This window comes from Copidosoma floridanum, unplaced genomic scaffold (assembly GCF_036245765.1).
Source record: "Copidosoma floridanum isolate Cflo_tuat_1 unplaced genomic scaffold, Cflo_Japanese_pri ptg000025l, whole genome shotgun sequence".
Taxonomy (NCBI): Eukaryota; Metazoa; Arthropoda; class Insecta; order Hymenoptera; family Encyrtidae; genus Copidosoma; species Copidosoma floridanum.
Window position 1 is genome coordinate 6,942,962 of NW_028321902.1, and position 22,039 is coordinate 6,965,000.

Consider the following 22,039-nt stretch of genomic DNA (forward strand, 5'->3'; position numbering starts at 1 on the left):
ATACCGTACAACTTAGTCTCATCGACAGTATAATGTATATTTTTGAGATCATACTTGTACGTAATTTATGGAAAATAACTCCCGTATGAATTATTTTGTCACAGCTTAGTTTATTACAACTGTTGGGAAACATGCAGTCTAAAATTGAAAAATTTTCATTACTTTGATAAAAATTGTAAAAGGAATAGTCGACGAACTTCAAATACCAGAAAATTAGTTGAAAAAAACGTTGTGCGAGAAATTAAGAAATATAATAACGTATGTACATGAAACCAATGTAAAACATATCGCACATCATTTAATAGACTGTTCCATGATTTTTTTAATTATCGAAGCTCCACACACAACTTCGCATCTCGCGCTGGTCACGCATATCATTCTTTTTCCAAGCTCAAGCTTAAAACGAACGAACCGTGCGGTAATAATCGAACGGTGTGCCCCCCCCCTCAAGCCTCCTCTCCGAGAGAGAGCCAAGCTGCAGACCTAAGTGTCAGTGTCAGTATACCTTGGGATACTAGGAGTCCGAGGCACCGAGGTTGGGGTGAGAGCTGAGCTCTGCCGAGCAGGTGACCCATTCGCGGCGGGCTTTTATACACGTATACGTGTTCTAGAGTGTACACATATATATATATATATATATATATATGTACACATTATGCATGCACCCCGCAATTATTTATGCGAAGTTTAATACTTATTTTCGACAGCGATGGTGATGGTGGTGCGAATTTTTCAGCAACTGTGATTACGCGAGTTGTGGTAGCTTGGTGGTGTTGGCTGGTAAGAGTTTGTACTCTTTTTTTAATAATATACACGTAGCTATCTGGTGTCCAATAAAATACGTGTACCTTTTATCACCACGGATATATTATTTTGGTACAATAATATTACATAGATTTGCCGTCCTCTAACTTTTTTCTGTGTACATATTATATCATTAACATTTCCTCAAATGAGTACTTAACTCGAATAAGTATATCGTTACATACGCTCTGTGAGATGTTGTTCCATTGGACATACGTGATTAATTTATTGGTGTACACGCTTTTAAATATAAATAAATTTGCATCCAATAAAGGACACACATATATATATATTAGTTGTTACACTTGTTTTCTGTGATTGAAAATTATATCTGTATTGAACTCGTGTGTTTTGCTGTATCATCTTCTTTCTGAAGTGAAGTGAATTAGGTTTCGTTTTTATTTTACGTATACTTATACCTACAGTGTGTAGAGAAAATTGAAACACACATTTCCAATTGTCAACACAGTAGATACGAACTGTATGAATATATGAATATATATATATATGTTCCGTCCGGTAGTTATTCCATCGCAATTAAAACGCTGAACGAATTTAAAATAATTTTGTGATAATATTGTTAATTTTATTAAAAATTGAAGTTGTTCAGCAATTTATGAAAAAAAAAAAAAATCCAAGTACACGACTGATACAATTTCTGTTTGACAGTATAACTTTTACAATTGAGTTGGGAGTGAAAAAATTTATATTTTACAACCATGTGAAATTTTTTTTTCAAATGCATGACATTTTTTTGAATGTGTCAAAAAACCAATATATCGATACGTAATATGGCTATTTTCTACACTCTGGTGCACGTGAGTAAATTTAGTAAAAAATGTACTCTCGTACATACGAATAAAGGTCATCCAGATAAAATACAAGACCGATATTTCACCGCGCGCTGTCTTGTTGCCGATGAATAGCATCATTGATGCAGATTAGAAATCGGATCAGCGCGAACAAGAGCAAATTCGCGTGAGTGTCGTGTTGCAAGACTCGAAAACGAATTTGTTCCCATCGGTTTTACAGCCACGACTACATGAAAATGCAAATTCTCGGTCGTCAACTTGTATTGACCGTAGCAAAAAAAAATTAAATTAAACAAAAGTCCTTTGATGGTGCATGACTTGACCGAGTGAAAATTGCAGGTGTAAAACCCCAAGGCACAAAAAAAAAACAAAAACAAAACAACGAGCAACAAGAAAATGCTGCTGGACGACGTGATCTACGTGTGCCTGTTGTTGCTGTGCATCGGCTTCGGCAAGTTCTACCGGTCGATCGAGTGCCCGCGTCAACGCCAATGGCTCGGCACGGCTTTCGGCTTCGGTCTCGTGGCCTGCGTCTCCGGCACTCACATAGCCCATCCCCTCGTCTGCACCCTCGTCAACGGCCTCATCATAACTCGCCTCTCGCCCAAGTAAGCCCCACTTATTATACACACAAACGATCATCAGCACCAAAGTTGAATCGATTGTTCGTCCACCACGCAGGGTGTGCCACCTGTACAGCTTTTTCTTCTCGTTCTTCTACCTCCTGGTCGTTTTCCGGCTGTCGGAATGGATCGGCCTGCCACGACCCCCGGGCCACGCCAACCTCATCCAGATGATGCTCACCCTCAAGCTCGCAGGTCTGGCGTTCGAGGTCAACTCGGCTGCCCACCCACCCGAGGACGACCTCCAAGGAGCTAGCTCCGCTGCCCTCGCCAAGATCGGCTTCATGGACGTCTTCCACTACGCCTTCAGCTACGTCGGTGTGCTCACGGGTGGGGTTTTTTTCCTCTCTTTCTAAACTACCCTTGAGAGCACCCTATGTTTTTAATGATCGATGACGGTCACTTTACCCCGAGTACACGATCAAACGAAGTAGATGAGGTATTAAAAAAAAAAAACAAAAAAAAAACAATATAAGTAAAAGCGTCGTGGTCACGCAGAGAACGAGAAAATAGACTCGGGGTGTGAATAATTTAAATGTAACCGGTCGAAAACACCGCCAGCATTACCTTATACCTCTTTTCCTGTACAACAATGTGTCGTGTGCAGAGCCCTCATTTATAATTGACGTCCTTTGGGGAGCGTCAAGTGAATAGAATGACAACGAGATTACTCGGCAATCGATCCCATTTCTGTGCTTGCAGGACCTTATTATCGTTACCGGACCTACTGGGACTCGCTGCATCGGCCCTTCGCGGCCAAGGCCGACCACTGGGCTCACACCCAGAACAAGCTCATACAGATCAGCTGCTTCACCGTCATCTTTCTCCTCTCAAATTACTTTTTCCCCGCCAAGGTACAATATTTATTTATACCCTTTGTAAAATGACGTACAGCCCTTGTACCATTGTATACATGTTGAAACCTAATTATCAGTACGCGCTGACGGACGAGTTCGCGGAGAGATCGCTGCTGTATCGGATCTGGTACATCTATCCGACCTTCGTCACCTTCCGCATGCGGATGTACATCGGTATGATGATGTCCGAGTGCGTCTGCCAGATGGCCGGCTTGGGAGCTTACCCCGTCAGCTGCGAGCCGGCGTCCGGACTCGGTCCCAAGGACTACAGAAAAACCGTGGCTCTGTAGGTTCCATCCCTCCCCCTTTTTTTAAAATTATCATTACATAACATGATTTCACGTTGAATATCGTGCACGTGCTCGTAGTTCAAACGAGCCAAACTCAATCAAGCCGGAGGACCTGGACTTTGAGACGGTGCACAACATGAACGTGTGGGCGGTCGAGAAGTGCTTCCTCGTGCGCGAAGCCATGAAACGGTGGAACACCTGCGTCCAGTACTGGATGGCCGTCTGCGTGTACAAGCGCTTTCCCCACAGGGGCTTGAGGACCATGGCCACCCTGACCCTGTCGGCCCTCTGGCACGGCTACGCGCCCGGCTACTACCTCTGCATCTGCCAGATCACCCTCTACCTGCCCATGGAGGACATCTGGGTCAAGTTTTACAAAGCCAGTCCCGAGGGCAGTCCGGTCAGTGTACACCTCGATGACGTTCTTTATATTTTTATTTATCAATCAATATACCATTTGTGTGTATCAACAACAGACAAAAACGGCCCTGCACTGCCTGCTGTGGTTCTCACGCATGTCTTGCATGTCCTACCTCGGACTGTCCTTCCAACTGCTGGAGCTCAACGAGACGCTCACCTTCTACAGGAGAGTCTACTTTTTGGGGCATTTGGCAGTGCTCGCGCTCTATGTGATAGGACGACTAGTCCGGCCTTACGTATCTCTCGCAGATAGCCATCAGCAGAAAAAAATCGTCGCCGACGTTAAGAAGCACAGTTAGAAATTAGACATTCACACACACAGAGATATTTACTTACTTGCGTATACGTACGTGACGGCTCTATGATCGGTAGTACGGTAGATATAATAACGACGCGTCCTCCTTTTCATCTCCCAAAACAACCGGACCTGTGACATTTTTTTCTTCCTTATCAGCATCTTGTATAGAGGTAGGTACTTATTTTCGAGCATTTTTCAGGGTTACTTACGTACAAGGTCATTTAGCCGGAGGTTAAATACTTTTGCGCACTGTGTCATCAAAGTAACAGTCCTAGTCCAAAAATTCGTTTGCGTTTTTGTGGGCTATACCCGTTGTGTATATATATACACGAGCAAGGAGCTTGTAATTCTGTCGTGGGCTGTTTTACGCGATACTCGAGGGTGTAAGTATTTACTCAACGCTCGACTATTCCAATTTGATCTGATTCTTTGTAAATAGTCAAGATTTTAATTTACCCAATTTTGAGGTATGTCAATGCTTTTGTGCGATTCGATACGATGTTTCAGTATTTTTATTTGTCGATCTATTGTAAAATTATGTTTGATTTCATTGAGAGTTAATGAAAACGGACTTGGGCTGTTCTTTTAACCAATGATGATGCATCAGCATTTAGAAACTCTTGGCGGTAGACGATATCCTTTTTCCTTTTGTTTTTGCAATATTTGTAAATACACACATTAACATATGTAATGCAAAAGAATCGTGTGAGTTGTGTCACACTTGTTCAAAGCAAAAAAAGCCAATACTTACAAAAAGGTTTAATTATGCGTTGTTTGGCTTGAATTGACAAAAATAATTATTTATACTGCGTGTAATTTGAAAATCAATACTTGTAAAAATTCTATGTTTCTCATAAGGACAATTCATTTTTGTTGATCGCGCTATGAAAATTCAATATTTGATTTTTGCGATTATTCTTATGAAGAAATAAAAATCTACATTATCTAAATAGTCTATTTATGTACATATTAAGAATACGTTACGTAAAATTGAAGAAAACAAAAATAAAAATAATCACTTACTCTACTTTCAAAATGATGTTTCACCAACAAGTCAATAATATTAAATTAAGACTGTTTTCTATAACATATTTCTACTTTGGATTTACGTTTGAATAAAACTTATTTTAATTCTATATTTTACTTAAAATAATTTTTTAATATAAATTTTAATCGCGGAACTTTTATTAACCATCAAAAAAAAAAATTCAAGCTCAACAACGACACACGGCGTGTGAATAAAAAATAAAAATCTACTCTTATCAAACTTTTTTATCAAAAACAATAAAACAAAGATAAATTCTAATCACGGAGATCAAAGACAACAGAAAGAGAAATATCATTTCCATAAACAATATGTAAGATTTTATTGTGTTATCATAGTACCAAAAATCGAAATCATTCATTTTATACATAGAGTAAAACTCAGTTATCATTGTTGCGTATATCTTGACATTTTTGAAGGATTTTGGATGTAAGATGTAGATTAGTGCCATTTCAAATCGGGTTACCATAATTCTTACAGGTAGTTTTACGTTTAATATTTAAACAATAAAGAACACACACATGTTTTCCATGGATCTTTATTTTTTGCAAATAGATACTTTTTTGTATGTATAGATGAAGTATAGAAGACAGCTGTAGATGTAGCTAGAATTAAAGTGATAAAAAGCAATTTCCACTGAAATGCACACGTGAATAATCAAAAGAGGGAAGTAAAAATGGGAGGTAATTTCAGGGGCTAGTATTAGCGTTGAACAACGATTATCCCGACTGCAAGTACCTCACTTTTGCTTCTTTTATTTTTTTCGCAATAGCACATGCGCACACTTACGCTCCGCTTGCCAGTCGACAGTTGTCAATTTGCGATTATATACACCTGTAATAGGATGTTATAGGTATAGGCATAATGGGCATAGAAACAAAATAGGTTTTAATGAGATGATCCTCCGAGAAGCCGCGTCTGCGACGTTAAAAATGTACAAAATTATCAAGCTTCATTCGATCTTCTTTTAAAAAATTATAAACAGAGTACAAAAGAAACGTTAAAAAATCGACAAATTGCAGAAAATGAGAGAAATATTATTGTGCCAGAAAAGACGCAAATAAGAGCATGTAATTTCATTATGTAAATAAACGAGGAACAAAGTCAAGGACCTTATTATAAAACGAATCCTGAAAAGCGGATGGAAAATCAATTAAAGTTTTATGAATAGTTTTTTAGCTGATCTTAAGATCACACATTAGAAAAATATGTATAGCAAGAAAAGATGAATTATTTATTTATTGCTCTAAGAGGCGTTGAGTCGTCGGTAATACGAAATCATTACTTAAGGCTCTAATTACTAAGCATTGGATAATCTATTACTAACTTTCAAATTTAGAGGAAATCATATTCATCTGGATTTGTTGTAAAAAGCTGTGTATAATAAAAGAATGTTAAAGCTTAGCAAAACTAATGAAGTATTTTTTCACTATTGCAATATCACCTTACAAATTGAAAAAGAGTTAGATACATAAATATGTATGTTAATAAAAATGCTTTGCATGAATTTTATGATTAAAACCACAATTTTCTAAAAAAATTTGACAAAACTGAAAATCTAACACTAACCAAGTTCAATGAATTAAGATTTTTATTAGGTTTAATTAACTTTTTCGAGGTTTTGATTTTGTGGTATCAACGCACTATAAAAAAAGTTTTCGAAAAATAAAACAAAATATTTTTTTATTTTATTCATTTACATGCAAATAGCAAGGACATAAAGCTCCTAAGGAGAAAAATGCATCAGATCACAGGACTATTCTAGCTAAATTGAACGTGATCTGAAACATTTTGTTCGTATTTCGCCTCATAGAGCGTGTTTTTTATTTTACCACTTGAAGGAAGTTAATCTTTATTATATTTTACTGAGGTATGATAAATAAATTTATTGCATTCAATAATAAAACCGTTTTAATCCACTTTATAGTAATTGTGACTGTTGCCCGAATGAATAAGAAAAAAAAAAAAATTGCAAGTTTTCGTTAGCACTATCCCATGGATAAATAATTACTGTAGAAGAAAATTTAGAATCCCATAAAGAACCTTAGGACTCTTATAAGAAAAGTTGAATCTTAAAAGTGCGTTACTTAGTTATAATAATTAAAAAAATTATTTTATTAACCAAAAGAAATTAAAATAATTAGTGAAAAAAAAAAGAAAAGAAAAAATAGTATTTCCTGTTCATGCAGTGCTGTTCTTGTAACACTCTTTCATGGATGTGCTGCCATGGGATGGCACTATCTAAACTTGTATCTGGTCTATATAATTTTACACTAATACAGTCTTTATTTTGATAAAAAACAGCATATTTTCGAAAAAATTTATTGTAATTAATGAAAAACAGACTGTAATCGTGTAAAAGCATGCACTACCCACTTCAAATGTTATACGTGCCAAACAGCTGTTCATCCAAAACTCGTTCAGTGAACACAGCAAGGCACAGCAGCGTGGGCAGCTTGGCAGGAATAACAGGCTAGTGTTCTCTCGAGCTCTCGACTATTCTGCGATCCGCAAACGGCGGCAACAACACCAACCCCCAACACGTTCAAGACCTGAAGCGGTACTGCTCTCGACCAGGACTCGCAACCATCTATCGCCCAAGATGTTGTGTGTCTCTCCAGGCTATTTCGAATCAGCTGTTACTTATAATTTCAAATCCATCCGATCGTGAAGGCTCGAGAATTAAAATTAAATTTTTCCAAATAAAATTTCCCTTCGAGTTCTGCACGATCGGACGAATCTCGTAAGTTCGTTACCTTGTGCATATGTAAAACAGCAACTACGCGTTCACAGCTTTGGAGCAGTACAGTCTCGTCGAGAGCCCACCGCAACATAAACAGCTAACATGTCCACGATTGATTGAGTCTTCATAAGTAAATGTAGACTCGCACAAGGCTTTTACATGGCAGAGAGTTCCAGTCGCGCTCTCGACGTGTTCTTGTCAGATCAGGAACACAGGACTGGCTGCTGCCGCCACCTCTCGCACTTTATTCTCTATTCTCTCGTGTTATCTCAAGAGGATATCTTTCTCTCCCTCGGCCTAATCACTTTCTGCCAAATAAGCTGTTATCTCTTAATTCTCTCTTTCTGACCGCAAGCACCGCGCCACGCCTTTTTTTCTTTCCCCCGAACCACCGACTCTTGAGAGGGTCGCCTGCCTGCCTGCCATTATCACTTTTCTCTCGGCTCACGCCCGCAACTCTCCGTCATTATAACAGCCGCGCCTGTGGCACCACAGAAATATACAACTTTAGTTAGCTGAACCAAAAAAGCTGGTATTTATTGATTTTTTTTTTTTATTTTTTTTTTTTTTTTACACTTTTATGTTATTATTTTTCATGGTGGTACGGTTATTGTTGGATAAGGAAGTTCACAGGCTCACTGGATTCACGGATAAGGTGACTGTACTGGACTAAATTTATAGATATTCATCATCACAATTTATGTGTATATTGTATAAAAAAAATCATATGTGTATTAATGACGAATTCAAATGTAGACAACTACATTTTTTTTTCTTAATAATGAAAAAGATCGATTCAATATATGTCATTTTTAACTTTAATATACATGTGTATCATAACATAAGTTATGTTGGTCCAATGTACTAATATATCCAATTTTTATTATTGACTGCCTTAGTAGATGAAATTCTGTCTCTTTTTAACATGCTCTTAAAAAAAAAAAAAAAAAAAAAAAAATTATGAAATATTAACGGGCATTCAATTATTTCTGACTATTATTCGAAAGTATTTGATTAAAAATGGTTTGTCGATGTTTTAGTTTTTGTTATTGAAAATGAACAACAAATTTATACCAATGCCAAGTCAGTATGTGCACGTGTTTCGTTACATTACAAAAGGATGCAGAACTTACACCTAATAAAGCTGAACATAGAATGGATATTTTGGACTATACAGAAATTTTACAAAAGTATTGTTTTATTTCGTATGAGAAAAACTTAATTACAGAATATATAAAAAATTTTCAATTTAATCTATACGTACAATCGATAATTCCTTTTTTTCAACCATCAAACAAAAACATGTCTTAGTATGTCTACTTTGATCTATACCTTCAGTTAAGAAGTAAAAATTACTTTGTTAGGTTATTAATAAGGCTACTAATAGTACACATTACGGTAAGATTAGCAAATATTCAATATTCAATAAATTAAAAAGGAAAACCACAACTCGAGAAAATTTTACTTGATGCCGTTACAGAAACCTTACAATCGCGATAAGATAAAAGATGAAAATGATTACTTAAACTTAATAGATTTATTTTCAGATTCACACTTATTATTAGCATGACAACGGCAAGAGCAATTCAACAGAGAAAGTCTAAATCTCTTCATACACTTTAACATAGTTAAGTGGTAATGGTTTCAATCGTACATTTACATTTGATAGTGCAATATTATAGACACGACTATTGAGAATATTCCTTTTCATGTACAAAATTACTTGAGTGAAAAAAATTAGAAAATAAATTAAAAAGTCAAGGCATGTGGTAGTAACGTCACCGTAAATAAGGACGTAGAAGTTATAACATGAAAATAATATTGGAACAAGACATTGAGTGACATGATAGAATTAGAATACCTTTTAATTATTTAATCCAGTATACTGCACGGCTTTTGCGACGGTAGTGGCAATCACCGTTATTGACAAAATTTCAGCATCAGCTTCAATCTCTGCAACAGAAAGTGACAAAAATATTAACCGAGTTTGTAGAAAGGTAAAAAAAAATTTCAATTTTTTATTTTACACACCTAGACTTGGAGCGCGCATCTCGGTGTCTGTCGACCGACTTGCTACGGCTGCCTGATTTTCCACGCGAACTCTTGCTGTCAGAGCGCGAAGCAGAGCGACTTCTGCTGTAACTGCGCCTACGATCTCTTCCTCGACTGCGAGAACGTGAACGCGAGCGAGACCTGGACCTTGAGCGTCTGCGATCTCGGCTACGACTGCGGGAACGGGAGTAACTTTTTGTTCGATTTCATTCAAATTCACAGATGAAAAAGAATAAAGATTACGAGTCATTCATGTGAAACCTCACTTCGTTTTACATTGCGCATGCTCTATCATTATTATTTGTTTAGCAAGATAAGTTACTGGAACATTGATTGATTCTACTGTACATAAAAGTATGAATAATTAACACAAACAACGTCAAAAAAAGAGTTGTAAAAAAATTCAAGTTAATTTGATTTGACAAATTCTTCCTCTACAAATTATAATGATAAACTACCTTCTATAGCGTCTACTTCCGCGACTGCGGTGCGGTGAGGTTGGTCTACCGTACCGTGCCATTTGGACGCGAAGTTCTCTGCCATCCAGCGGACGTCCATCCATGGCTTCTAGCGCATCCTCGGCATCGCGCCTATCGTAGAATCTGTAGAAAATAATTCATGAAGATAATGCATTTTTATCAAAAAAAAAAAAAAAAAAAAAATCTGTCAAAAAAATTAATTAATTACCGAACGAATGCAAAGCCACGGCTCTCCCTGGTGAATCTGTCCCTAGGTATGTAAATGTCGCCGACTTCACCGCAACGCTCGAAGACGCGTCTCAAATCCTCTGGCGTCGTCCTGTAGGTTAGATTGTCGACCTTCAGCGAGACCATCCCGTCGATGCGGGGTGGCGGTCTTCCGTAACTCATTCTCACGACAGTTCTTTCCTACCAGATGTCGTTTATTTCTGCAACAACTTTTGACGTTATTGACCGACCACCAAAACAATTGGCGTGGGGAGGACTCGGAAATGTTTGAGGATGAACGGAAGGAAGCACGAATTGAAAAACTGACCAAAAACCGTCCGATAATGGTTAATTGTAGCGAGGAGGGAGGGGAGAAGAGGAGGACAGACAACGTTAGAGACATAAAGACAGCACGTGAAGGTTATATGGTATAAGCAAAAAACTCCGAAATAGCGTACACCTCGTGTACCAGATACCTCTTGAACAATTTTCTCTCGACAAGAATTCGGAAAACAGACGACTCAGCTACTATATGTATGAATATATATGTATCTTCCTTTCGGCAATTTGCAGCTTTTGCTTCCATCGTGGAACGTTACGATATATTGCATACACGTATGTAACCCACACGTACGCTAGTCCGCAGCTCAGCATTCTCAGCAACAGCACACTCACCGTGAACTTTGGTCCTTTGAGAAGGGCAATACGTAGATGCTGGGAGATGTGCTCGTAGACGGTTATCTGGATGTTGATCCAGGAGTGGACGCACGAACGATGACTAGAACACGAATTCTCCTCCGTCGACCGATGCGTCGTCGTCGTCAAGGAAAACAAGATGGATGATGGCACAATGGTAGACGAAGAGGAGCTCGTCCGACGCTAAATCATTAGGAGTGGGGGAAACGGATGTACTACGCTAGTGTATGTGTGTGTGGAATATGCGGATAAGGGGAAAATTTGAAAATTGATGATTCATTGAAACATGAGGCTGCAGCCGCAGGGTATGTCCGTTTTTGTTGTGTACAATTTTTTGTAAGTACATATTGCACACTCATGAAAAAAGACCAACAATATGTGCACAATATTTGGGCTTAAATCAACGTACAACGTTTTATGCACATCCTATGAAGATTAGATATTGTGTGTACAGAAAAAAATGTTGATAAAATACGTTGGGGTAATAACAATAGGTGTGGTCGTGATTCATTAGCATGTAGGCTATATTTTGCGAACGAAAATTTTTGAACAATAAAATTGTGTACAATCCTTGTGTGCACTGGACATAGTCTGCCGAAACATAAAGGTGTACGAGGTTGTTAATAATGAGGAATACGGAATGAACAGATATGGTACTACAAGTTTAATTGTAACGTTTTCTTTATTTTTAAAAAAAATGAAGATTTTTCATAGACGCTGGTGACATTTGTTCGAAAAATGCCTAGCAAATGTCCATAGCTTCAACAGATTTGTTATTTTTTTTTTTTTTTTTTTTTTTTTTCGTATGTCGCAGAATATGAAGAAATTAGTTCCTTATTTTTTACATACATTACATGCGCGTTTACAAAATGTATTCGCCAACGGTTCATCACATGTTATTCGAATAAATACAGTGCTTAAATAAAATAAAGAAACGTAAATCATCGCTGGATGCTGCACATGTATAATATTGTATACGCCAATTGTGTGTATTATTTGAGACAAGCATCTCAAGTATCTTAAACTGATGATTCATATTTTACAAACGTTAATTTACATGCGTAACTTTTTTTTTCTTTTTCAGTACATTGAGATACTCGTCTCGTTCGAGTAATTTCGTGAAAATGCATATTTTCGCGCGCTCGATATAATATACAGACGTGAGATTCGCATACCAGAGAGTATATGGTTAAAAGAAAAAAAATAAATAAAAAAGAAAAGAGACGAAGCTTGCGCCGAGATGAATTGAGATTCTTACGATTGGCAATCTTTACATTACATAAATTAAGTTACGCCTTAAATAATTTTTTATTTTTTTTTTATACATAATAATATGCTGGGGTAAGAGAGCGTTAACGAAAACTTGTAAGATGGAGACTGGCGGAAGAGTGTCGTCCATACTTTTAGTCCTACATTAATTTATAAAATAATTAATAATTAATTATTATTGATAATTAAAAAAAAAACACGTGCAATATATAAATAAAAATAAAATCGTAAATTAAGTAAACTTGCGTCTTGTGCATTATGTATTAAATAAAAACCTCAATGGGGGGCCTCTCTTGCAAAGTACAAAATATCAACTATACATTAGTTTGTTCACGAGTTTTGTACAATACATATTAATTAAGAAAAGTATTCATGGAGAAAATGTTGGCTGAAAACTGGCGCGTGTTAGATTAGAGAAAATTAAGGGTTTTTCGTGTCTTTCTTTCTTTCTTTCTTTCTTTGCTTGTCGTTCTTGGAAAAATGAAAAATTGGTATTCTCATTTTCTCAGAGTGATTGATCCGTTAAGCTTAAGCAAACGAAAATAGCTTTAAAAATATTGGTTTCAGGACTGACCTTCTGTTATTTTTAAAATACATTTCGCTATCATTAATAATTGAACTACTTTGTCCTGACGTCACGTAGGTAAGTATAACACTTGTAGAGGATTTCCCTGAATTTTTCCTTGATACTTTCATTTTGTCAATCAAAGGCACTGTCAATGTAATTTTTTCTCACTAATCATATATCGATTTAAATGAACAAATGTAAATTCATATAGGTACTTGGACAGAAAAATATCAATTTTTTTTTTTTTTTTCATTCAATTATACAAAAAATTTGTTTTAGATAATTAATACTGTTTATCATTGTATTTATTAAAAATTCAATTTATTATCAGTGGTTGTCAAAAATCACAATATTTGACGCATAAAATTACAAACACACTTCTGAAAGGGAAAAAAAATAATGTTTGCAATTTTTAAGGCATGTTTCAAGGGAAAATCCTCATTTTGTTCGCTCGCATAAGTTCTTACACTAATCAACAATGCTTACATTTTCTTGTAAAAATACTTATAATGATACACACAACCTTGAATAATCTCAACAGCTGCTGGACCAAGCCCACGAGAGAGAAAAATTCATACATTGGTAATTATACACGCTTTGAGATAAATATGAAAATTTTTCACATTATGTATTCCCTTGTATAAAAATATATGATTTTTAATGAAACGGAAATTCCTGCCGATATAGTTTGAATTCTTTTCTCCTAGAGCTTCAAAAAAAAAAGGTCGACCACTTCTGTAACACTTTTTTCGTACATAATACTCTCGATTTATTGACACGGAAATTTCGAACCGCAGTAGCTGCCTTTGACTCTACAACTTTTTACACATTTTACAACTTTTTTCACGCTTTGATGTACAAAAATAATATTCGAGTCTCCACACGTGACTTTGATCGTTACTTTGTCGCTGTTATTCTCAAACAATTAGGTGTATAAAAACTAATCACTGCAAAAAAAGCTGTAAGTATTTAGTCGCACAATTAAAATTACAAAAATATTCTTTATACATTGAGTAAGTAAATAAGTTTTTTCTTTCTCAAGGCTTTTTCGCTCGGGACGGAAACGATGCAAGCTTTTTTTATAATCCATATTTTTTTGTTTTTTTTGTTTCATTAATTTACATTTGAAAAGTGTATACAACGAGTTGCGTGTCAATTTGAAAAACCAAAACGACCACATACATGAGTAAGAGTTAATAAACATAACGATTAAGTAGAGCGTTGATTTTGTTAAGTAGCAAAAAAAAAAAAAAAAGAAAATCAAGAGTACTACATTAAAACTAAGGGAAAAAAAGAATAATCTACTATAAAAACGTCCACTAAAACCATATGAATCTGGAATACTGATAACGAGTAAGAGAACGAAATCCATTCGTTAAAAATTAAAAAAGCCTCCACTGCGCCGTTATTTTTTTTTTCACGATGGGCTCAAGGGTGTAATTTTTTTTTTTTATCGCAGCGCTCGATTAAGTGTACTTATATAAATTCTTGCACTTTATCTGAATCAGTCGCAACAACAATACACCCTTTAACTCCACCGTCAACTGCATTATCATTTTTTTTTAATGCCACGTGTTACAACTCGCCTCTCGATCGATCGGTAATATATTCTCTATATTATATAATAATTATTAAGTTTCGTTTTATTTTCATACATTCAATAACAAAATAGCAATACTCGGTCAGTTTAAGTTTATCATGGTTATTACAAAAATATCCTCAAGACTCGAGGGTGAGCTTCTCAAAGAATAATTTTTATGCTTGTTTTTGTTTATCTGGCTTTCGGAGCATAATATAATTTATTACTATTTATATGTACAAACGCGCGAAAGCCCTTATTTATCATTATTATTATCTTTATTATTAATATTGTTATTACTATTGTTATTAAAATTATTTGCAACGAAGTTCCTCTAGGGCTTTTTGTTGTTTATGGTAAAAGAAAAACAAAAATTCGTAAAGGTGACAACAATAGTTAAAAGGAAAAAAATGCCTACAACTGTCCAATGCCTTTGACGAAATGTACATAATGTATAGCCTTCGTTTCGTGTACGAGTATATCACGAGCGCAAATTTGATTTACTATTATGAACTTTTAACTATTAACTTTTTATTTATAATTAAAAATTTTACATACATTTAATCGGTAAGAACGGTTTGTAAAGTGATTTAAGTTAAAAAAAAAAAAAAAAAAAAAAAAATTACTACGTCGCAGTGGCACTATACATTATTGCTTCGCTAATCTCTTCATTTTTAATTAAAATCATCATCGCGACAGAGTCTGAAGACCCTCAAATTCGCGAAATCTCACAATTATGCTTTGATACTTGGCTCGAGTAACACATATACAGTGTTTGATTAGTAAAAAGTATTAATAAATGGTAGAAGTAACGAGAGTAATGAAAGAAAAGGTAAAAAAAATGCCTCGTCGGTTTATCAAACACTCGTGTTTCTGAGTGCAGGATTATGCAGCAGACAAACTCACATGTATAACTTTCAGGATTTTCTTTGTTATTCTACATTAGTATACTTAGATATATCGTGTATCTATGCAAGTGTAAACAATTTGTAAAAACTCACTGACTACAACTAGACTCCGTTTGCTGCTACCTGGAAAAGGTCTCTCATTTCACATAATTGTTGGCTTCATTGTAAAGAATTTTTACGAATGTTACTGATTTTATGATGAAAACAAAAGAGTAAAGGATAAAGTACTGGGGACAAAAATATGTGGTAATATACTTAATTACAGTAAAGTAATGGTCTATGTAACTAAAAACTATTTTTGGCAAAGTACATTAGGTTTATGTATTACGAGGGCGCATCTAAAATCGATGCACTGGCCATTTACTTTTGTTTACGTGTGTGTTTGTTTATTCATTACGCACTAGTATTTAAGACGTTTTGCTTTTTCATAATACCCGTTTCTGACTACAACAACGAAATAAATGGGGAAAGAATCGTAACTAAAGAATCTTAGCGCGAGAAATGAGAGCAAGTAGCAGCAGTAAGGCAACGAGAGAATCAATTCGTAACTTTGAAGGAGAACCTTGGAATACAATTTTGATCATGATTGTCGCGGTAATTGCATTCTAAATGAGTGGGCTAAAGTTAATTTTTGTCAGATTAAACAAATTACTTGTAAAAGATCTTTTTAAAAGTTGAAAAGCCTTCAAACACAGGGTAAAAATAAATAATATGAACAAAATTTTTTCTTTCCTAAGCTTAAGTACACAATAAAAGTTTTAATACTCGTTATCTTTCATTGTACATCTCACTTTTTTTAATTGCTGATTCTCTTTACGCATTATTATTTATTGTGAGCCTTTCTCGGATCTCTATTGTTATTGTAATGAAAAAAAGAGCGCATTTATATTAAGGTAATACTCACTAAAAGCTAATCATCTACCTTTCAATTAAGGTGTTTTGTTATAAAATTAAAAATTTCGTTACAAGACGTTTGGTAAAATATATACATAATCTTTTGCGGCCTGAAGACGACTTATTTCCTTAAAAAAATAAAAATCAACTATTCAACACACACTCTATCAACTTATAATATGTACAGATCTTTCAAGAGAGCCATTGATGAAAATTTGTTCAATGAAGATCAGCTTTGATGAAGCTGTCAATATTCATACGTTAATTAGTATACGAAAAGTGATGTTTTTATTATTAATCTCTTGAATTTAATTGACACACCGTACGATGGTAAAATCGTACGGTAATTCGAGCGTTTAGGTGTTTTCGAAATCAAGCCGATATTCGAAATTTTTCTCAGTACACGTTTTACACGTTGAGTGTATGATAATAATAATAATAATCAAATGCCCTTGATCGAAGCCTGTGGCGAAATAATTTTCCAATTTAAAGATTACGAGATGTTTAGAGAGCACTTAAAATCAATCAGTAATAATAATTAAACGAGATGACTCGTTATCTCGAAATGAAAAACAGTTTTCTGTGCCTCAATCGCTTATGTACATAACCGCGACTTTTTTCCTATAATAAAAAAAAAAAAAAAAAAAAAAAAAAAAAAATATCTCGCCATTACACTCTCCCTCTGCTGTCTGTCGTATACTCTTTTCGCATTATTTATGTACAAAAACATCGAAACTTGATTGTTTATTCCTCATCGGTCGCCTATAAAATCCTCGCTTTCCCTATAATACTGCGTTTTCGACATAATATCAATAGATTCGTTTCGACCAAACCTCGCCCGGGGATGCAATTGTTCCACCAAGCTCGATTTTCTCCGTTAGTCTTCGAGGTCTCGTAAAAATAGATACACACGCATATATATATATATATATATATATATATATATATATATATATATATATATATATATATATATATATATATACGTATACGCGTGGATGCAGTGTCATTCATAACTTACGATATCTGCACGCGCGATACAAAAAAGCGTCTATTGCTTCGATAGCGGAGTAATCTCCTTCGTTTCTTCCTGTAGCAGAGATTCTTGAGCTTGCGCGTCCAACCGATGACGTTGAGCGGCCGTCAGTGCGCCTGTTCCTCGGGCACCGTGGCCGGTCTCGGCGTCGCCGCGAGGTTGAGGGGCGCCTCGAGGACGTTCTCCTCGCTGCTGCTGTTGTTCTCCTGGGCCCTGTAAGCCGCGATGGCTTCCTCGTTCAAACGCGGCTGCAAAAACACACAAAACAACCCATTAGACCAAGGTACTACCGATGCGCTCTCCCTGATTAATAACGGCTGTAAAACGTACCTGCAGCATCAGAGCCAGCGGGAGGGCCGATATGTCCGGCATCGGCGGCATCAGGTTGCGATTGACCATGGCGGCCATCATGAGATTCGGCTGAGCTCGCAAGCCCAGGGCATCCATGAAAACTGCGCCGTTCGGCCCGATCACCGGCTGCTGTGCCTGAGGAGCTTGCGAAACCAACGACCGTCCACCTTGAGCCTGCGGCATCTGGGAATGCGGCTGCCCGGCCTCCTCGGGATTGGCGTTCTGCGACTTACGGTTCCGACTCCTGGGCGCCCTCTCGCCCCTGGGTCTGCGTCTCCGGGTGTGAATCGTGTCGCGACGCATACCCATGGGCCTGTTGATCCCGTGGAGCTTCTGATACAGCCCGCACGCGTTGCACACGACCTCGCCCTGCTTGTTCCTCCGCCAGATGGTCGTGGTCGGGGTCCCGCAGTTTGTGCACGTCATGTCCTTCATGATCCTCGAGCTACTGTTGGGACTGGCTCGGCTGTTCGCGGTGGGCTTGGTGTTGTTGTTGTTGTTGTTATTGTTGTTGTTGTTGTTGTTGTTGCTGCTGCTCGGACTGGTTTTGCAGTTGCTCGGGCCGGGCACGCCACCGTTGGTCGTGAGCATGTCGGCGCGCTGCTGCATCCGGCGGATCTGCTCCATGTGGTCGGGCCGCTCGAGCTTGACCAGGTGGTGATCGACGGGACTGGAAGTTGTCCGGCGCTGATGGTGTTGTTGCTGTCGGTGATGAGCGGCGGGATCGACACCGAAGACGTACGAGGTGGGCGCCAGCCTGTCCTTGAGCAACTCGTCGTGGTCCACGTTGACGTCGTCCACGTGGTAATGGACGTTGGGACTCGGCGGCGCTCGGCTCGGAAAGCTCTGCTTCCTGCGAGTTCGGCTGCTATTGCTACTGCTGTTGGTGCCATTGCCACTGGCTGGCGTACCACCGATGCTCGCCGGACTCGACGGGTTGCTGTTGTCCGAGTTTTGCTGTTCCAGGGGGGGGAAAAAAAAAACAAAGGAAAAAACATCAATCAAACGTATACAGGCACTTGTTGAGTAAGTATTTGTACTGGAGGAATGCTCTTATTGTGCAAAAATCAAAGAAGAAGAACGTCGTGGGCCGAGTTGCGAAAACGCGTGCGTTGTTGCGACATTTCCCCGAGCGCGGCCCAATTCCGAGCGAGCGCTTACTCGGCTTATCTCTCGTCGGCGACAGCAGCTGCGGTTTTCCGATTACATACTGCACCTTATATATGTATACACACCCCGGGGCACTTTACTCTTGTTTTTCGAAAAGAGAAGGTAGCAAAAGAGAGAGAGAGAGAGAGAGAGAGAGCAGAAGGTCATTAGGCAAACGCACATGTATATTATACCTAGAACACGTGTTTGAGGGAGAAAGAGGAAAAAAGCCGAGCGGCGGCGCGCGGTAGCCTCGGATCCGAAAATCAAACACATCGCTTGTGGTCTCGGGGCAAACAGCGGGGAATCAAGGAGACAAGCTTTGCTTTCTTATCTTGTGCAAGCACTGCCGTCCCCGCGTAGGCGTATGTGTGTGTATAAGCGTGTGTTTGTGTATGGACCGGATGCGCGTCTCGAGAAGAAAAGAAAAGGAAAAAAATAAAGTAGTGTACATATATATGGCTACCGGGAGGAGGGAATGGAAGGGCAAACAATACACGTTGGGACCGAAGGATGGAATTCGGGGGTCCCTCGTGCGCACACCTGCCCTTTTTTGGCTGACTCCGGTATGCATATATACACACAATGTATTAGCCGGGCGCTACCATTTTTCCGAGTTTTCCCTCCTCCTTCCTATAGGTCCAGGATATCTTGTGTTATTCTTTCCCTCCCTCCCTCCGATGCTCGCGGTTTCGGGTGACGCGTTGCTTTTTTTCTCCCCCCCCCACCCGAAATTTTCCTCCTTTTTTTTTGGGGTCAAACGATTCGAGATACTTATCGGCGAGGAGTTATTTTAGTAACAAAAACTCGCCGCCGCCCGGAGAAGGCTACGCGGTATTGCATAAGCCGGGCTTTTCGGGGAACCCCCCCCCCCCACCACCCTCGAACACACGGGCGTTGATATCGTAACGAGTTTTCCATACGTTGAGAGAATTTCTCTCCGTATGGCATCAATCAATCCTCGGATTCTCCCGGCGATGCTCGATGAGATAAAAGAGTGCCCGCGCGCTATCTCCCCCAAGGTGTACAGGTATATACATATATCTCTCGGGGCCTTAGCTCTGGAATCGTTCGGATTTTCTCATGAAGCGCGAGAGCGCCGAGCTAACGGTACAACATATATACGCGGGACTCTCTCCGCCTCCTCCTCCCCCTGTATATACTTTTTTTTTTTTTTTTTTTTTTTTTTTTTTTTTTTTTTTTTTTATGTACGTCTTATACATGTTTGCTCGATCGCACGTCGAATTAGAATTGGTATATACGTCCGCGTGTGGATGATACGCCGAGGCCATCAGATGAAAAAAAAAAAAAAAAAAAAAAAAATAGGCACAACCTCGTTTTAAGTATTGTGTGTCCTGATTTTCATCATCTTCGTACATGGCGAAAAAAAAATAGGAGGAGGAGAAAAACACGTGTTTTTGCCAACGACTGCGCGACATGCTGGACGTTTTTATGAATTTTTCATTGCCCCTCGCTCGGTGTAAGGTACACACAAAAAGCTGCAGTTATAGCTGCGGGGGCGAGAAAGTTGGCAGGTAATAAAAAAAAAAAAAAAAAGAAAAAACAAGGAAAAACGCTCGGGACGGACCGAGATTTTCCGCAGATAGGTGTTTCTTAACACTCTTCCCAGGGAAAAAAAGGTGGGGGGGGGTGTACCGTTAGAAAAATCAAGAAAGCGCGCGTGCAGCAGACAGCGTGGGTCCCACCTCTCTTTTTTTTATTTCGAGGTAAGCATTCTTGTAACGTGGTGTATATAATTCGAGTGGAAATGTGCAGCATAAGAAAAAAAAAAAAAAAAAAACCTGTGATAATTTTGAAAGCCCCTTGTGTAAAACACGCGCGCTTTTCTCCTCCTCCGAGAGCGTCTTATCTCTCTCTCTCTCTCGTCCTCCGTGTGAAATTCAATTCGACTGAGTGCCCCGCCGTAATTTATGTGTATAGGCTACACCGCGCGCGACCGGCACCTTTCTTTTGTCTCTTTTTTCCTCTTCCCCCCCCCCCCCCAAAAAAAAAGACACAATCCATTCTAGCTCAACACACGTGTGTTTACATTATAGTGGGAATATACATACCGAGATTCTCTTTTTCCCTTTTTTTTTTTTTTTTTTTTTTTTTTTTCCTCCAAATGTTTACCGAGCCAATATTTTGCCAGCGCGCATACACGAAACTTTGTGTATCTTTTAGATAAAAAAAAAGAAAGAAAAAGAAGATATGTCGAGCATTCGCGGCTATACACGTGTTTACGGGGCACGATAAGTTTGCGGATTAATTTATACTTGTGTACATAATAAAATCACTGGCATCTTCATTAACGCACATACACATGGATATATTTTACGTTCGATCGAAAGAGAGCCGGTGCGCGGGATGAGCGGACGAACGAATGGCTAATCGACGACGAGAGAGAGAGAACGGGGGGAGGGGGGGAGAAGCTCACGTATAGACACACGGACGTAGAAACAGAAGAGGAGCAAAGAAAGGAAACGAGGGAGGGGGAGGGGAGAGAGAAAGAGCAGTTGTCCGAATAAGGACGCAGATAAGACGCGCGCGCGTGAGCGATTCCGCGAAAAATCGTCGGTTGTATATTATGTGTGTACGATGGTGATGGATGAGGAAAAATCAGCGTGCGACGATGTCTTTTGAAATATCGACTTTTACGAAATACATGTAGCTTTTCATGCCTTTGTTTCTTCTTCTTTCCCCATCCGAACGAAAACAACAAGGGAATCGAGTCTCGAAGCTGTACCGATTTTACAATGAAAGGGCCCACGATTTTTTCACGGAGCCGATCGTGTGTCGTTTACACACAAACGGGCTCCCAATGAACGGGGGGAGAGCCAAGATAAGAGAGAGAGAGAGAAAGGGAGCGAGCCGAGCGAAAACCGGGCAGGTCAGGTGAGAGACACACACACACAACCGATCGAGGGGCCCTCCTCTCTCTCTATCTCTCGAGTTCTTT

At 38.4% G+C, this 22,039-nt stretch overlaps 3 protein-coding genes across 11 annotated transcripts in view; 1 reads left to right on the top strand and 2 right to left on the bottom strand.

The window, feature by feature from the left end:
- The first annotated feature begins 488 nt into the window (after positions 1–488).
- Positions 489–6,563, top strand: frj (membrane bound O-acyltransferase domain containing farjavit). 2 transcript variants are annotated; one of them, XM_014350668.2, is made up of 8 exons: positions 489–612; positions 708–780; positions 1,956–2,224; positions 2,298–2,569; positions 2,942–3,093; positions 3,174–3,382; positions 3,465–3,786; positions 3,863–6,563. In XM_014350668.2, exons 3-8 carry the CDS (start codon positions 2,013–2,015, stop codon positions 4,103–4,105), a joined length of 1,410 nt encoding a protein of 469 aa, XP_014206154.1. In that variant the 5' UTR covers positions 489–612; positions 708–780; positions 1,956–2,012; the 3' UTR covers positions 4,106–6,563. The 2 variants fall into 2 exon arrangements, with proteins under 2 accessions (XP_014206154.1, XP_014206156.1); XM_014350670.2 differs by having other exon boundaries at positions 506–566.
- Positions 6,564–7,042: 479 nt separating this feature from the next.
- SC35 (SR family splicing factor SC35) lies at positions 7,043–11,492 on the bottom strand. Of its 8 annotated transcripts, none has more exons than XR_016293278.1 (7): positions 11,306–11,492; positions 10,632–10,851; positions 10,403–10,546; positions 9,924–10,136; positions 9,754–9,845; positions 7,906–8,373; positions 7,043–7,739 (listed from the first exon to the last, which is right to left on the bottom strand). XR_016293278.1 is itself a non-coding variant. In XM_014360044.3 (5 exons), exons 2-5 carry the CDS (start codon positions 10,811–10,813, stop codon positions 9,839–9,841), a joined length of 492 nt encoding a protein of 163 aa, XP_014215530.1. In that variant the 5' UTR covers positions 10,814–10,851; positions 11,306–11,492; the 3' UTR covers positions 9,429–9,838. The 8 variants fall into 8 exon arrangements, 5 of the variants coding, with proteins under 5 accessions (XP_014215530.1, XP_014215527.1, XP_014215532.1 ...); XR_016293277.1 differs by having other exon boundaries at positions 7,043–7,771; XR_016293276.1 differs by having other exon boundaries at positions 7,043–8,373.
- Positions 11,493–17,534: 6,042 nt separating this feature from the next.
- LOC106644508 (uncharacterized) overlaps positions 17,535–22,039 on the bottom strand; it is a 23,778-nt gene continuing 19,273 nt past the window's right edge. Inside the window, exons 6-7 of the mRNA XM_014360047.2 lie at positions 17,911–18,888; positions 17,535–17,828 (exon numbers count right to left, since the gene is read on the bottom strand). Of these exons, the coding sequence (XP_014215533.2) occupies positions 17,688–17,828; positions 17,911–18,888 (1,119 nt within the window). The 3' untranslated portion in view covers positions 17,535–17,687. The remainder of the gene's footprint in view (positions 17,829–17,910; positions 18,889–22,039) is intronic.

Excerpts from the sequence above, each read along its gene's own strand:
- SC35 (XM_014360041.3), bottom strand. The coding sequence starts at position 10,813 with ATGAGTTACGGAAGACCGCCACCCCGCATCGACGGGATGGTCTCGCTG. Across the intron at positions 10,547-10,631 it reads CGTGGCTTTGCATTCGTTCG|ATTCTACGATAGGCGCGATG; the intron begins GTAATTAATTAA and ends TATTTTCTACAG. Across the intron at positions 10,137-10,402 it reads GGAAGTAGACGCTATAGAAG|TTACTCCCGTTCCCGCAGTC; the intron begins GTAGTTTATCAT and ends TCGAACAAAAAG.
- frj (XM_014350668.2), top strand. The coding sequence starts at position 2,013 with ATGCTGCTGGACGACGTGATCTACGTGTGCCTGTTGTTGCTGTGCATC. Across the intron at positions 3,094-3,173 it reads ATTACTTTTTCCCCGCCAAG|TACGCGCTGACGGACGAGTT; the intron begins GTACAATATTTA and ends CCTAATTATCAG. Across the intron at positions 3,383-3,464 it reads TACAGAAAAACCGTGGCTCT|TTCAAACGAGCCAAACTCAA; the intron begins GTAGGTTCCATC and ends ACGTGCTCGTAG.